The following is a 16,872-nucleotide window of genomic DNA, read 5'->3' on the forward strand; positions in this document are numbered from 1 at the left end:
TCTGAAGCACAGGGTTTACTGCTAAGAAATATTCTGTGCCTTGGGAAAAGTTTCTCCTACACAGATACTCTATTGGCCTAACCCTGCATTAGGGAACACAAAACCAACACTTACAGAGGACACAATTGAGCACCTCATTTGCCAGTATGTAGGTTTTTCAGTTGTTTCCATATCGATTTTACCCACGGAAGACACTAAATTCCATGAGTGTAGGTAATGTCTGCTATTTCTTAGAGAGCCTCCAGAGCATACCGTTCAACTGATGGAGTTAGGAAGATTAAATAAGCAATTGAATTCAGGTCCATGAAAATATAAGAATGTGCTAAGAAACATACACAAGTTCTATTTTTATAACTTTTATCTTTTTCTTTTAATTGTAGTATAATTTTGAGTGCTATAGGACTGTCTTTTCTTTAAAAAAATTTTTTTTAACATTTATTTATTTTTGAGACAATGCGAGAGACAGGGTGCAAGCAACAGAGGGGCAGACACAGGGAGACACAGAATCTGAAGCAGGCTCCAGGCTCCGAGCTGTCAGCACAGAGCCCGACGCGGGGCTCGAACTCACGAACCGTGAGATCTTGATTTGAGCCGAAGTTGGATGCTCAACCGACTGAGCCACTCAGGCGCCCCTGTAGCACTTTTCTGAAGTCACTTACGCTAAGAGCAAAACAGTATATGCTCCTCAAGAACAGCCTTCTCTAAATAAAAGTTTTGGTCCAGAAGATCTCTGCAACTTTAAATCTCTAGGTTTAAAGACACGACAAAAACATATACATACAAGATCATTAAACTGAGTGGGCATGTTTCATCAGAGGACACATTAATACCAAAGATAGGAACCTGGGGCAGACTAAGCCAACTCAATTTTACGGCTCTGCATGATTTAAATGACTAACTGATTATTATTTAGTGATTGGCTTGATTTGTGACATACAGTGGCAATATCCTGGCAGCTCATACTAGGCATAAAAATTTATAATACTTAGAATTCATTACAGAGACAATTTAAGTTGAGAAAAGTCATGATCTCACAATCCAGGCCCAAATACAAATCTAGTCCCTAGGAACTATTTGCCTTAAAGTTCTTCACTACTACCCGAGAACCTGAAAAACAAGAAGGGGACTGACCACAACACACCAGCTTAATTTACTCAGGTTGTGTAGGTAGAAGAAAAGTTCAGAAAGACTTTTTAAATATTAATCTTGAGGGGCACCTGGGTGGCTCAGTGGGTTAAGCGGTCGACTTCAGCTCAGGTCACAATCTCGAGGTCCGTGAGTTCGAGGCCCGCGTCGGGCTCTGAGCTGATGGCTCAGAGCCTGGAGCCTGCTTCAGATTCTGTGTCTCCCTCTCTCTCTGCCCCTCCCCCGTTCATGCTCTGTCTCTGTCTCAAAAATAAATAAAACGTTAAAAAAATTAAAAAAAAAATTAATCTTGATACAATAGATTACTAACTGTACTGACAAAAAATATTTATTTTTTTTACTATTTTTTTTCCAACTTTTATTTATTTTTGAGATAGAGAAAGAGCCTGAACGGGGGAGGGTCAGAGAGAGGGAGACACAGATTCTGAAGCAGGCTCCAGGCTCTGGGCTGTCAGCACAGAGCCCGACGTGGGGCTTGAACTCACGGACCTCGAGATTGTGACCTGAGCTGAAGTTGGATACTTATCCGACTGAGCCACCCAGGTGCCCCTGACGAAAAATATTTAAATATCGCTGTGTCTTTTCTGTGTTAAAGGCTATGAGGAGATCACTAAATGTTTATTTTTAACTAAAACTGTTCCAAAGGCAGACACTGTGGTCACTTCATGCTTCTGTTGCAATCCTAGTGCAACCAAGGTATTTATCAACAATTCACCTTAAATTTAGGAAAACTAACACAACAACAACCCTAGAAAACCCCCAAAAAGTTCCTGAGTGAAAATAACTACAGTGTCACACGAAGTCTTTAGAACATTGTATTTCATAAAAGACAATGATAAAAAAGTACAAACATTTCCATGAGAAGCAAAAAAAAAAAAAAAATGAGAGTACAAGAAATTACTAGCATTTATTTCAGTGCATTTATGTAGAAGCCTTTCAGATCTAATAAATAAAATGATCTTAAGTACATCTTAAGTACACTTCCTCTTTCAGATAAACCACACTGGCCATTTTAGATCTCTCAGTTGGCATACTTGCAAATACAAGGCAATAAATCCAGAGTGCTAATATTTGTCTAACGAGCACATACAGAAATACAACAGATACAAGGAAAGGCCAAATAAAATGACACAAAATCTGCTTTCACTTGTAGGAAGCCTCCGAAAGAAGGAGAATTTTGTATTGGTCATTCTTCCATTTTATTTTAAAATGGGTAGCAGTATTTTGGTTGGAAAGGGAATCTAAGCAAGTTTCTGATACATAATCACGTGTTTGCATAACACTGTAAGTAAGTTTTCTTATTGAACACCTTTTCGCAAAATACAAATTTAAATGTAGATTTAAAAAAATACTCATGTGTACACTTTTCCATCTCTTTTCTACCAACAGATCCATTAATCATTACTTCTCTCTGGAGTTGAAAGGCACTATGTAACTTTCCCAGTAGTGCCATAGGGACCTTGTAAGAGTGCCATGTCTACGTACATAAGTTTCTTGACTTTGAAACTAAGAAATACAACCGATAAGTTATCAGAGGATGTCTTCATAATTTTCGAAAGGTTTCAACTTGCTTGATTGGATGTGTTCAGAAATAAAATATGTTTTCTGTAGACACACCTCACGCTGACAGAGCAGGCGATCAATACACGTTCACTAATAAATCCACCAAACGTAACGACAGAGAATTTGCATTTGCAATGGACTTGTTAATTTTTATGGAATAGGTTTATTTTCATAAAATAAAGATACTTGAGCAAAGTGTATATATCACTCTTACGGAAACACATAAAAGTCATTCTTTATAGGCAAAAATCAATTTTTGGTGTGCGCTTACAAAGCAAAACAAAACAAAACAAAAAGGAAACGGAAAAGACAGAAAGGAAACTAATGAGATGATTTTCACAGGATGACATAGCATATTCAAAACTGAAGAAAGCTAAGTAATATGGCTCACTCATGAAACAAAACTTGCTATTAGACTTCCAAGAAAATAAGGCAGATACTAGTAGAACTGAGAGCTCCTGAAACTGTGGAGTGTGTATCAAAATGAAGATTCCAAAATGTGGGCAGCTTCACTTTCAAAAGCAAAATATATGTTTTACATATAAGACTCAGAAACAGCCCTAATTTTCCCCACAATTAAAATATGTAAGTATTAAAAAAATATTTAAGTATTATTGGATTAATTATGCTCCTATGCCCCTACTATCTTGTTAGTGATTACAAATGTTAACATTCCCAACCGTCTTGCATTTCACCAAATTAAACAAACTGCGTTGGCTATGAGACCAAAACGAACAGATACACAAATTAAGAACAAATCTCTTATTTGTTGGAAGGTTCGATTTTTTTGTTATTTTGAGTACCACCAAAAAAAAAGGAAGGCGAATATTTTGGAAATAATTCTAAGAAATAAATATGGAAAATTCTGTTTGGTATCATAAAGGGAGAGCAATCCATTTTTTCAAAGTATAAGAAATTCAATTATTTTATGATTTGGTTTGTGGTCATTTGTATTGCCAATACTGCCATAAAAAAATAACACTTCACAATTAAACTTCAAGCTGAGATAAATAACTTTGTTTCTGTTTTAGGGGAACAATCCATGAGGCAAATGTTATCCTAACACCCCTCATAGATAGATTTCTTTTGTTCTTCATTGTTTTTGCAGACTCACTTAAGAGATGCATAATTTTTTGTCTTAAGTTTGTGAAAATGTTAAGCTTTTGTAGACTCTTTGGTTGACTACAGTGGATAATTTTCAAAGTAAGGATACAGTTTGGTTTGCCATGAAAACTTCACCCAACTTTAATAAAGCAATACACTGGATGTCAGATAGTAAGACCTGTTCTCAGAGCAGTGTCCTATAATGTCACCGCGTTTAAATAACTGATTATGTATTTTAAAATAATTCTATTAAATTATGCTTTCAGTGAGGCAATTTTAAGAATACCAGAAATGTAATTTCTTAAAAGTGAAAAAAATATATAGTTCTAATAAAACTGGCCGGCATTAAAGGTTCCCTTCAAAACTTGAAATTCTGAGTCCCAGAATTAAACTTAAAATTTGTTTTCATCTAACTAAGCATTTATCTTCATAAAAATAGAACATTTAATTTCTTATCTAATAGTATAATTCATTTGTATATTATAAGTACTACTGGGTTTTCCATAGCTCATTCTTTTAAAAAAAATCATTTTGATTTTTTTTTTAATGAAAATTGTTTTTTGGCTCTTCTGAACTAGAAATAATAAAAGTGCTGTTCACTATGAATTAAAAAAAAAAAATACAGTGTACAAACACACACAACCTTGGGAACATTTTTTGAGGCACAAAATCCCTGACAATTACACCAAAGATACATGAAAGACAGTTAACATAAAGAGGTCCTTTATATCGTGTTACATCACAACGTTTACGATTTTCTTGGTAATACTCATGCAATGTGCATAAACAATATGGCTGTGACTTAGCAAAATCTGATGAGATTGCAAGCCAAGGAAAAAAACAGGTAATCCTGGTAGGAAGAAGAGCTGTTTAACTCCTTTCTTCTTATCCTTTAGAACCCTAAGAAAGCTGTGACTTCCACACAAGAGGCTGAAGGTCTAAAGCTCAAAACTAGTATAACCACTTACTGTATTAGTTGGCTGTCAATTATTGACAGTTCCTTCATTTCACACAAGGGTTAACCTTTGTTTAGTGACATAAATTTGCATTGTTTTTTTCCATGCAAATAAAAATGTCTAGAAAAGTCCAATAAAGGCATGACCAATTACATGCAAAATTGCAACACATCTTTTTCAACAATTTGAACACATTAATTTACATCACATATATACAAAACATGTTTAAACAGAAATAAAGCATTCTCTTGAATTAAATTATATATGTTAGTATAAAAATTTTCTCTTTGTAGGGAGGCCCTCTTAACTTCCAGACTTCCGCAACGGCACTGAGTCTCCGCAGTGCTTGCCGTGGGCGAGTGTCTCAGAGTCCAGGATGGGTGATAGCATATAATCTCACACCGTAAACACTAAGGACAGCTGGCTCTTCTCACGGATCAGGGCACTGTGACACGTCCATTCACTGACCTCCATTTAGAATACACTCCAAGTCTGTGATCAGCATTGTGGTCTAGCTTTGCCAGGACAGCTACTTCTTTTAATACTCTTCAATTGGAGCTAACTCTGGCATGAGGTTTACAGATATGTTTGTATACAACCTATCAACCAGTATTTTTGGCGTATATATTAAATTGTTCAACCCATCGATGTACTGACGCTCTTTTGAATACCTCAGTAACTTATACCTACAGTGTTAGAGAAGAAAATGAAAAATAACGGCAACATGTTTAAAAAGAAAAAACTGCTGATGAATATGCTCAAGGTCATTCTTGTAATTACAGTGCTCAAAGCTCTGTACAATTTTAATTCTTCATGCATAGTTAAAAATCCTTCTAAACCAGAGTACCTAGGTGGTTCAGTCAGTTAAGCATCTGGCTCTTCGTTTAAGCTCAGGTCATGATCTCACAGCTTCACGGGTTTGAGCCCCACATTGGGCTCTGTGCTGGTAGCATGGAGCCTGCTGCTTGGGATTCTTTCTCCCTCACTCTTTGCCCCTCCCCCACTTGTGCTCTCTCTCAAAATAAATAAATAAACTTAAAAAAAAAACATTCTAAACCATTCTAAATTAGCATTTTTACTAGCTTTAAAATGCCTCCTGAAAAAATTATTTTGCACACTTACAACTTAGGCATCCTTAAGAAATAAAATATTTTATGTTAATGCTTTATGAAGTAATATGTTTTAAGGAAACACTTTTTATTTTTATTTTTCTTTAATGTTTATTTATTTTTGAGAGACAGAGAGTGTGAGCGGGAGAGGGGCAGAGACAGAACGAGACACCGAATCTGAAGCAGGCTCCAGGCTCCGAGCTGTCAGCACAGAGCTCGATACGGGGCTCAAACCCACAGACCGGGAGATCATGACTTCAGCTGAAGTTGGACGTTTAACTGACTGAGCCACCCAGGCGCCTCCAGGAAATAGTTTTTATATAAATGGTAACCTGGGCTTTTTAATATAACATAAATACATATGTATATCTCTTTTCTTTATATAAAGAAAAATAACATCAACAGACAAGTCCCTGGAGAAGATTTTTCTCATTAATATAACATAAATACATATGTATATCTCTTTTCTTTAGATAAAGAAAAATAATATCAACAGACAATTCCCTGGAGATTTTTTTTGTGGGGTGCAATGCTTTTTTAAAAAATCTTTCATACATTAAATAATTTTGAAACTTTGTTATCTGAAAGTGATATTAAACTTACCGTCCTAAAAACTGGACTTCACCTCGATGGTGATGAGGAATAGATTTGTATTTCCCCAAGTCTCCCTCTGGTCTTGTTACATTGTATCCAGCATAGTGAACTCTATAATACATGGAAATGAAAATATCAGGGAATAAAATCTGACATAAAATTGATTACGTGAGTTCAAGTTAAAATGCAAAAGAAGGATGCCTGGGTGGCTCAATTAGTTAAGCGTTGACTCTTGATTTTGGCTCAGGTCATGATCTCACGGGTGTGAGACTGAGCCCCACACATCAGGCTCCGTGCTGGGTGTGGAACTTGCTTGGGATTTGCTCTCTCCCTCTGCCCCTTCCCCACTTGTGCTCTCTCTCTCAAAAAAAAAAAAAAAAAAAATTAAAATGCAACAGAATGAAATCATTACAGAGTTGTCAATTTCAAAAGGCACTCTTTATTCTTCCTCCAAATTTTTATTTAAATTCCAGTTAGTTAGCATGCAGTGTAATATTAGTTTCGGGTGTAGAATTTAGTGGTTCAATACTTACATACAACACCCAGTGCTCACATCACAAGTGCCCTCCTTAATACCTATCACCTACTTCACCCACCCCCTACCCACCTCCCCTCCAGTCACCATCAGTTTGTTCTGTAAAGTGAAGACAGAAGGCATTCTTCATGAAGAAAGGGACAAATACAAAATAGGATTTAGGAACCTCAAAAATTTTCCACCCCCACAAAATCTTTCCTCAGAATGGCAAAGTGCTATTTAACTACTAAAAGGAAATTTACAGAAAACTCTATTAAGCAGTTTGTACCTCAACATACCTATTCCAAAGGTCATCATCTTCTCCTCCCCATCCCCAGAAGGCATTAGGAAAACCATTGATCTTTTTAAATTGTTCCACTGTCAGTCCACTTACACCACCAAAAAACTCTTTATATGGAAGACTAAAAAGAAAGCACAATACAGCATTCTAAAAATGAAATCAAAACAGTTTGCCATATGAAATCAAGTTTTCAGTCTTATATGTGCTTTGCAAAATACACTCTTATTTTCCATATAAACAACCGTGCTGATTAAATCATATTCTGGGAAATATAAAGTGCACCAAGAAACAAAACATTTTTATATTCTAGTGAAGCATCTAAATGTGTGAGGTAAAATGCAAAATAAAACACTTGTGATAACTGAAATTTAATATTCAATATTGTTACTCTGTCAGACTCAAAACCCAGTGTTCAAAAATTGTATGAGATTTCCACACCAAAGTAAACTTGCTTAAATACATCAATAGTTGTTCATGAAATGTTAGATGTTGTTAAGCTAATAAAATGTCCTAAATTAATTGAACTTAATTATAAATGTGTTATTACAGAGGCTGGGATAAAAATAAATTAATAAAGACAACTCTAGCATTTAATTTTGAAATGACTAGCTGCCTGTTCTTATGATAATCATACCTGCTTGATATGATACCATAATACTCATGGGTATTTACAAATATATGGCTAATGTACTAATATATATAAATGCATATTAATATGTATGTACTAATGTACTAATATATAGATAATGTACTAATATACTTATATATATATATAAATTACTTTATTGAGATATAGTAGACATATAACACATTATACTCATTTTAGATGTATGACAAAATGATTTCACATATGTATATACTGGAAAATGATTACCACAATAAATCTAGTTATTATCTATCACCACATAGTTATAAAATTCTTCATTTTCTTGTGATGAGAGCTTTTAAGATCTACTCTCTTAGCAACTTTCAAATATACAATATAGTATCATTGGCTCCAGTCACCATGCTGTACATTACATCCAAATATTTACTTATCCTACAACTGAACGTTTATGTCTTTTAACCCCCTTCAATCATTTTGCCTACCCATCCCCCCCCCCCCCCCCCCCCCCCGCCACACACACACTTCTGGCAACCACCAATCTGTCCTCTGTATCTGTGAGTTTGGTTATTTTTTAGATTCCACATACAACTGAGATCATACAGTAATTGCCTTTCTCTGAGAAATGACTACCTGGTAGTTTTTAATTTGGATTTTATTTTCCTTATCTTTCTTTAACTCATATTCCAAGGAATTTGTCAAACTAAGTTGTTCATTTACATATTGTTTTTCTGATCTCAAGGTAGCATCCTTAGACTTAGTTCTGAATAAATTCCTGTGGCCCCAAAATGCTATTGGGAAGCAGCATGCCACAGCCCCTACAGAGGCCAGGGAGGGCCAGTGGGGAAAATGTGGAGGGCCAGTAGGGAAAACACGACCATGCATAGCTTGTGTAAATCAAGATAAGGGAAATCTGGCCAGGACTATAGCAAAGCTGCCTCAGACAGAGGGAGAGAGCAGATCTCATTTTTTGTCGGAGGGACTCTCACCTCATTCCCCGCGGGGAAGAAGTGCTGTGTGCCAGGTGAGATCTTGTGTGGCCACGGAAGAAGGGAGAAGCAGCTCCTGCATGGAACTCACTGGTTGCAGGAGAAAGCAATCTTGGCCCCACCATGGACCAAAAGCACCCAAAGACAATAAAAGCAATACTGACTCCAAAGACAATCACTGCCCCAGGAGACTGCACAGGCTCACACTTGGGAAGTAAGGATTCCATAGTTATAACACCAGTTGGGGTTCAACAGGGTCAAGAGGCATTCATGGCACTGTTGTGTTTCCCATACCAGTCAGTTATTGTTCCCCAGGCTAGTGGTCTGGGAGAAACCTGAAGATCAGCAGAGAGGCAGATATAGATAAATGTGTGTGTCTGTGCATTGATCAACATGTACAAATTGGCAAGTACGTTAATTCCACTTATTGTTCTGCTTGAGTGGAAATAATCAACTGTACTATAACCAGATGGAGAAAGATTAGATAAAATGAAGGTAGAACAAATAAACTAAAGAAGAGGAAACAGAAGATCAACAAAAAAATCTAGTAGTATTTACCTCACACTGTCCAAAGGGAGAGAGTCACTAATCTGGGGGCCTGGGCTTTTCTGTCAGCAGCCACCAGAGTGTGAGCACCATTAAGGGGCAGAGATCCTTCATCAGGCTTCATCTCATGGCCTGAAGTCTACCCACTATCAGGCCTATTCCTTAATCTGCTGCCATTCTCCCTAAAGTACATTCTAATCTCTACTCAAACTTCCAAGATACCCTACTAACCGTGGGGTCAGTCTAGGTAGATTTGAGGATCATATTACATTAAAAGTTAATGTTTTCAAGTAAGAACAATCAATTTAAAATTTTTAGTTTATATGATCTATATAATGTTTTTTAGTGAAAATCAGTTACTCTGGATCTAATTTGACTGTATTGGGCTAACCAAAACGGAGTTTCCAACAACCAGATCCTGAACCTGGATGATCTTCCCCAAGCCCATGGTAATGTCGGACTTGGAGTTCAGACACTGCAATAGTAAGGAAAAGGTTTTTTAATAATGACAAGAAAAAAAAAAAAAAAAAAAAAAAAAAAAGGCATTCATTTCCTATCCTAGTGCTGATTAACCTAGTCATGTCCAGGAGACTGTCTGCCTTCTCTAGTGTGCAGGTTGGGGAGCAGGCAAAACTGTGTTGTAGGAACCATCTGCCCTGCTCTAGGCTGCCTGTCTTCTCTCCACTTCCATCAGCCAGGAAAACTGTGATGACGTAAATGCTTCTGTGTCAATTTCAGTTACTATCAGCGCCGATGACTTTTCATTTCAAGGTACATGAAGTCAGAGAGAGAAAAAAAAAAACCCACCATAAAAACCCTGCCTTCTACTATTAAAGGCAAGACAAGAACCCAGAACTCAGAAAGAGAATGACACACTGCAGAGAAAGGGCCTTCCCTGCACTAAAAGAAACCACGGGAAAAGCGGAAGCAGAAGGGAGCCGTCATGTGCTATGTGCGCCTACACAGGGCAGGCCCAACATCCGTGATCTCACACAGCCCTAGGGAAGGGCTGACTCCAAGAAACAAGAACACCAGCAGCAGAGGTATGGGAAACTAACCAAGTCCTATCACTGCTAAATGGGGAACCAAAAGTTAAGTCCACATTTGCTTGATGTAGAACACAGGTTTCTCTCTCCCACCACCCCACATGCAAACTTCTGAGTGAGGAAGCACCCAGAGGGCAGGCAAGTGACTCTATATCCTGGCTCCCTGTGAGGACGAAGTGGAGTTAAAGACACTCTTTAGGCTTCTGAGCCCTCTCAGATCCAGGCACAGTAACAGAACTCCCACGTCAATGATACGACTTTGTGAGTCTACTGTATGGCATCAGGAGGACTGCGTATTACTCACATATACATGTATTTATCCAGCTTTGCTGCAAAATGACGCGGCATTTCTCCACAACCGTAATAGTTTCGGTCATTTTCGGGTAGATGATCCACATCGTGGAAGATTACGCAGTCCCAGACACTGTCTTTCATGGCCTCTTTGAAGCCCACATTGAAGAGCATCGCACGGTTAAAAGGCTGTGTGCCGGTCTTTGCAGAGAAAAACACAAATACGGTCAGCCTTTGTCATCTGGCTTTTTTCTAACTTGTTGATTCAGGGTGAGATAATAATTGTAAATACATCCAAATCAACTACATAAAATGAAATATTTCAGGATCTTCAAATATGCAGATACACTATGTTCTTTTGTGCTTTGGTTCAGAGAAGAAAACACTGTTGTTATCTAGTGTACTGTCAGATCACCAGATTTACAGAATGATGTAATTCATCTTTCTGTTTTACTCCAAATATATCAGAATATAGATCATTTATGACGAGGGAAAAAAAGCCATGAAAAATAATACAGGTTCTATTTTTTAGTGAAGTTTTCCATGTGTGTCAAGTCTAAGAGAAGCAGGAAATGAACTGTGACTCGGCATGCAGTAGCCCTTCTGTTCTAGAACAAGGCCAAAGAGAGCTAAGTCCCTATTGTTAATGCTTACAATAAAGACACAGACATATTCAGAGACGAAAACAATCGGAACTTATTACACGAAACCCAACTTCTTTATTACAACCATTTTCTTTTATTATTAAGAAAAGTATATTAAAGTTCCCAGGCAACAACCACTTTCTGTTTTTATTATTCTTGCTTATGATAAAGACCAAGGGCACTTTAAGGGACAAGAAAATGGGAACTTATTACACAGAACCCAACTTCTTACAGAATAACCACCTCCCCTTTATTTACGAGGAAAGTTTTATTAAGGTGCATCGGCAGTAAAAAGTTTCATTCTACATCTGAGGAAAATTAAAGAGCCATTATCCATGCCTTAGCAATATTTCTCAAAATCATTTCCAAAGACAGCAAAAAAGGACAATGACAGGAGCAAATGAGACACATAACATGGTCACCACCAGAGTGCTGCCTCAGGAGTGAGAAATGATGAATTTTTAGTCCCGAGTCCCACACTAACTTGAGGTAACAGAAATCCCTTTACTTTTTATAGCTTCCTTCTTCACCAATGAAAAGGAGAGAACATACAGGAAAGGGAATTAAATTATAAGGTCATTACTGGCACATCAACATCAGCTTGAACAAACTCCTTTCCTTCAAGGTTTTAAAATTTTGTTTTTATTAAATGTGGACATAATATTTAATAGCTTATCATAAAAATAAGTTCATCTTCCAAAAGTAAAGCATTTCCCCTGCTCTAGTAGTTTATACTAGTACTTTTCTCCATATTGCAAGGTAATAAGAGTTCTGATGTTTCCCTGCTTCGTTAACTTTAGAAGCCGTCCACTGACTTCATACCGTGGTCATTGAAGATTCACACCACCACGCTCACTGCCCCTCCATCCATTTTCCCAATGTAGTTATATAATAATTTTTGGTAAAAGCAATAGTATCTGCATTATTAGGACTGCATAAATATTTCTGGAGTGTTGAGTGAATTAGGATTCCACTTTCTTTTTCAAACTGGGATTAATGACCGTCTTCTGTTTTCTTAGTTTTCTATGTAACTATTATTACTCTGTACAAAAACCTCAATAGATATGTCCTCTACTTATTAGTAATTGATGTAGTTCAAACACATCAAGTCACCTATCAATTCCTTCTCCACCCCCTCAAGCCCGACTCCAGCTCCCGCTGCCCTTGATTCTTGCTCCAGTTTGGACTGGTCTGACAACATGTGACTCTCATCCTAGGACTTTGTCCCCTACATCACCCGTTTTGATTTGGCTTTCTCTATTTGCTAAGGTACACCCTTCAACAGCTTCCTAAGTAAGGGTGCATGAAAAAATATATATATATATAGTCAATGAATGCTTAAAAATGCCATCCGTCTACCCTCACATCTGATTGATGTATGGGCTAGGTAAAAACTTCTAGGTTAAAAAATCAATTTCCCCTAGAATTATAAAGTCATGGCTCAACAATCTTCTAGCTATCAGTGTTACCAAGAAGATTCATAATCACTGGTAATTTTTCCTATAGAACCTTCTCGATATCTTGTCTTTTTAATTTGTATTCTAAAATTTTGAAATAAAATGCTTCACAGCAGGTCAGTATTTTATTTGCATACACATGTGAGCCCCTTTAATCCAAAGACATGTCTTTCCTTCTGGGAAATTTTCTTGTATTATTTCTTTGGTCATTTTCTTCCCAGTCCCTCCCCAATTTTTTTCTGCTCTATTTTTCCAGAACTCTGCTCAGCAAGTCTACCACCAAGTGTGAATAGGGAATGCCAACGGCACTGCACCGGCGCCTCATCTCTGCTCCAGGACGTCTGGGCCTCAGCTGGGGGACCCACTTTCAAGGTGGCTCACTCCCCCAGCCGGCAAATTGCTGCTGCCAAGATGATGTGGTTTCCTCTCCACAGGGCTGTTCGAGTGTCCTCATGACCTGGTAGCTGGCTTCCCTGAGAAAGTAATCCAAGAGACCAAGGCAGAAGCAGCAAGGTCTTTTATGACCTGCCCTCAAAAGCCACATGCTGTCCTTCTGCAGCTTGGTTGCCCACGCAAGTCAGCCCGTATTCACTGGAGACCACTCAGGGGCCCAGTTACACAGAGGCAAAATCCCTGCGGGCCATCTTGGAAGTGGTTACCCCCGTGACATTCTGTCCTGATTGATCTTCTTAACTTCTTATGTTTTAGTTCTATTTTCGGAGTTATTTTCTTAGTGATCTTCCAGCATTCTACGTTTTGTTTTAATAATGACATTTTCTTTCATAGTAACTTCCTTATTCTGACTGTTCTTCATGATGTCCTATTTTTGCAGATTCATGATCTTTATTCTCTGTGGATACTGATTATGAGTTTTTGTTGTTCTCTGAAGATTTTATCTGTTTCCTTCACTGTCTCTATTATCTACTCTCCCTCTTGCTGGATCGTATTCCTGCCTGGAATCCACTCCCCATTATTCTAGTCAGGGCTGCCCCAACTTCACCTCCTCTGAGAGGCCTTCCCTGAACACTCTATACAAAAGAACACGTGTCCATGCCCTTACTGCTCTCTTTGCCCTGATCTTTAGCCCCGAGCACCACCTGCCACATCATGAACGATTCACTGCCCATCTCTCCTCACCAGAACGAGGGGCCTTGCCTTGGTTTGTTCCCTGCTGTATCCCTGTTGTTGAATGAATGAAAGGGCTTCATGGAGGTGATAAAGCGATGAGCTGGCCTTTTCCTTTGGAGATGTCTAAGTACAAGATCAGGCATCTCCTTTCTGAGGCTAATCTATTTCTCTAATAAAGACACAAATTATGCTCTGTTGTCAGCTGGAGGGGCTGGGGGGGGATTCATTTCTGAATCCCCTGCTGGCTTCAAAAACCCCAGACAGAGAAAAGGCCTGAGGATCCCCAGGGTCCGTATGCAGACTCACTCAACCCCTCCTGCTTCGAGGCCCCACAGCCTGGCTGTGCTGGCACAGTCAGGACTTTGGTGTGGTTTCTCCACAGGATAAACTTTCATTTCTTACAAGACACAACAATCACCTGGCAGCACGAGCAAAGATGAGGAACTGGGAATGTGACTGTTTTGTAATCAAACTTTTTAAATCAATCCCGTGACTTTATGGCCAGTGCTACGGTCCGTCTGTGACATCTCTCAAGTGCCGGGACCTGCAGGAGCTTGTCCAGCAGACTGCCTCCATTCTTGTCACAATCACCCTCAACAAGCACGGGGCTTCGAACATCCCCGGCTTTGCTAAGGGAGTCATCAGTGCTCCATCTACTCCCCGACTTCCAGAAATGTGTTGAAATCTCTCGATGACCATCACTTTGTCCTTCTGGTTTAAAACCTTTTTTTCTTTCACTCTCATTTTTGGTGTTTGGAAAGGAGAAGTGGTAAATATGTGTATAACCTCCCACGTTTAACTGAAGTTCTGAGCCGAACTTCAACTGCTTAGCACTTCTGGGCACCAGTCCAGCAGAAAAGCCACTCTTCTATTTCATATGTGGTAAAGATGTTACTACCTCAAAACCACCCACTATCAACTACATGGGCCTGAATTAATATCGATCAAGGCTGAGACTTAGACTTAAGAAGTTTATAAAATATGGATCTTAGCTGCTTTGCAAAGGTTGCTCTATCACACACACAAAATAATTCAGTGGTTCTGAACTCTCGGAAGAATATCCCTTTACAAACACTGACACTGTGCCCTCTTCGATAGCTCAGCTGGGAGAGTGGAGGACCATGAAAACACGGATGCAGACGTCTCACCTCCCAACACATTAAGGAGACTGAAATTTCAATAAAGGAAACTAGCAGTTGGTAAAACTGACCTAGAAGTTTTTACTTATGGCTATCCTGAAAGTAGCTAGAAATTGTGATTTGTTATCATGTAAAAAAAAAAAAAAATCCATTTTCATAGTACAGGTTGTTACATTAAAAAGTACATAGATGTACTATATGCATCATCATATGCACAGGAACAAACCTGACAGGGGTAATTTACACACAGGGAAGTGTAAATTCTAATAAATAGCAAGCATTCACAGGGGTAAAAATAGAGGCAAAAAGCTAAGAACAGATCTAAAATAAGCCACAAAGGAGCTGGAAAAACATACTAAATATAATAATCTTAGGAACAAAACTTGAATATTTTCCACACGAAATACCCATAAGCATCTAATAATATAAGCTAGGTCACTTTATGTCTACTGATAAATAAGGAAATACATTTTTAGTCAGGTTTAATGTGAGTAAAAAGAAGGAGTATCAGGATAAAATGAGGTTATCAATATCAAGCCCAAAGTAGCCAAATTACAATATATTTGAAATACAAACAAAATACACATGTTAGAAATGCTACATAGAAATCACTGATAAAATTCAGCAAATGCCCTAGTGTTTGGGAGGTGGGGTGGGGGAAAGATAAGTTAAGAAATCCAAGATGATACCTTAATATAAAACTAGGTAATGACAGGAATGGAAAAAAACAAAAGTATGGCAAATATCTCCAAAGGGTTCAAATGAGACTGAAAGAAATTGTATATATGGAATACTGAGACATGAAGAATATTTATGGAGAAAAAAATTAGCTGATAATATGAAAAATAATTCAAGAACAACATTTCACCTTAATAGGTAAGACATGATGATTAAAAATGATAGGAGCATATCAACTGATAAATGGATTAACAAAATGTGTCATATATAATACGCTTAATCCCAAATGAGATTTTACCAAGATATAAAACCAAAGATTCACCCTAAACTAAACATTTTTAATCCCACCGTATCGAAGAGTTCAAGTTCCACTATACTTACCATTCTGAAAAATATTCTCACCTGTTCAATGACATAAAAGGCAAATTCCAGCCTCTGTTTCTGGAGCATTGGAATCAGATGCAAGAAAAAAATTGGGAGATGTTCATGGCGATTCCGGAAAGGAATGAGAACTGCCACCTTAAAAACAAAATAGTCACATATGTAGATAAATATTGCACAGCAAGCCCTGGAGGTAAAGATAAAAACTGATCCTTAAAAATTTCTGAAAATTTTAAAGTCAAACCTTCATAGATTTTCTCACTAGAGATCCAACAGTGAGAAAAAACAGACCCGGCCTTTGCCTTTGTTCCATTTCCAGTCTTGTGAACCTGGAAGGTGTAAGTGGGTTCTGAGGGCCATTCCTTACATTGTGATATTTATTTATCGTATGGTCACCATGGAAGTCCTAGAAAGACTTCAAAGGCCTGATAAAATCAGGTTTGGGGACGGCAAAGACTACTGTGGAGAGTAGACTGGAGAAAGCCAAAAATCGATTCAGCGAGCTGGTTAAGCTAAGAGGTAATGGAAGCTTGAACTGAGGTGAGGGTGGAGAAGAAGAGAAGTACATGAATTTTTGGAACATGTGAGAAGTGAATTAACAGGACTGGTTTATGGATTGGATATAAGGAGGGTGGGGAAGGGATGTGTCAAGAGTAACTTCTAGGTTTTAAATTGGATCGTA

At 38.0% G+C, this 16,872-nt stretch overlaps 1 protein-coding gene across 3 annotated transcripts in view; it reads right to left on the reverse strand.

Annotated features, from left to right (window-relative positions):
• Positions 1 to 2,034: 2,034 nt before the first annotated feature.
• Positions 2,035 to 16,872, reverse strand: part of B4GALT6 (beta-1,4-galactosyltransferase 6) — a 69,454-nt gene continuing 54,616 nt past the window's right edge. For all 3 annotated transcript variants that reach the window (XM_025931240.2, XM_086682681.1, XM_086682680.1), the window contains 5 exons: positions 16,212 to 16,328; positions 10,777 to 10,964; positions 7,286 to 7,408; positions 6,482 to 6,583; positions 2,035 to 5,455 (listed from right to left, as the gene is read on the reverse strand). In XM_025931240.2, the coding sequence (XP_025787025.1) occupies positions 5,308 to 5,455; positions 6,482 to 6,583; positions 7,286 to 7,408; positions 10,777 to 10,964; positions 16,212 to 16,328 (678 nt within the window). In that variant the 3' untranslated portion in view covers positions 2,035 to 5,307. The remainder of the gene's footprint in view (positions 5,456 to 6,481; positions 6,584 to 7,285; positions 7,409 to 10,776; positions 10,965 to 16,211; positions 16,329 to 16,872) is intronic.

The sequence above is a fragment of the Puma concolor genome, chromosome D3 (genome assembly GCF_028749965.1).
Source record: "Puma concolor isolate L17-30 chromosome D3, mPumCon1.1.hap2, whole genome shotgun sequence".
NCBI classification, from domain to species: Eukaryota; Metazoa; Chordata; class Mammalia; order Carnivora; family Felidae; genus Puma; species Puma concolor.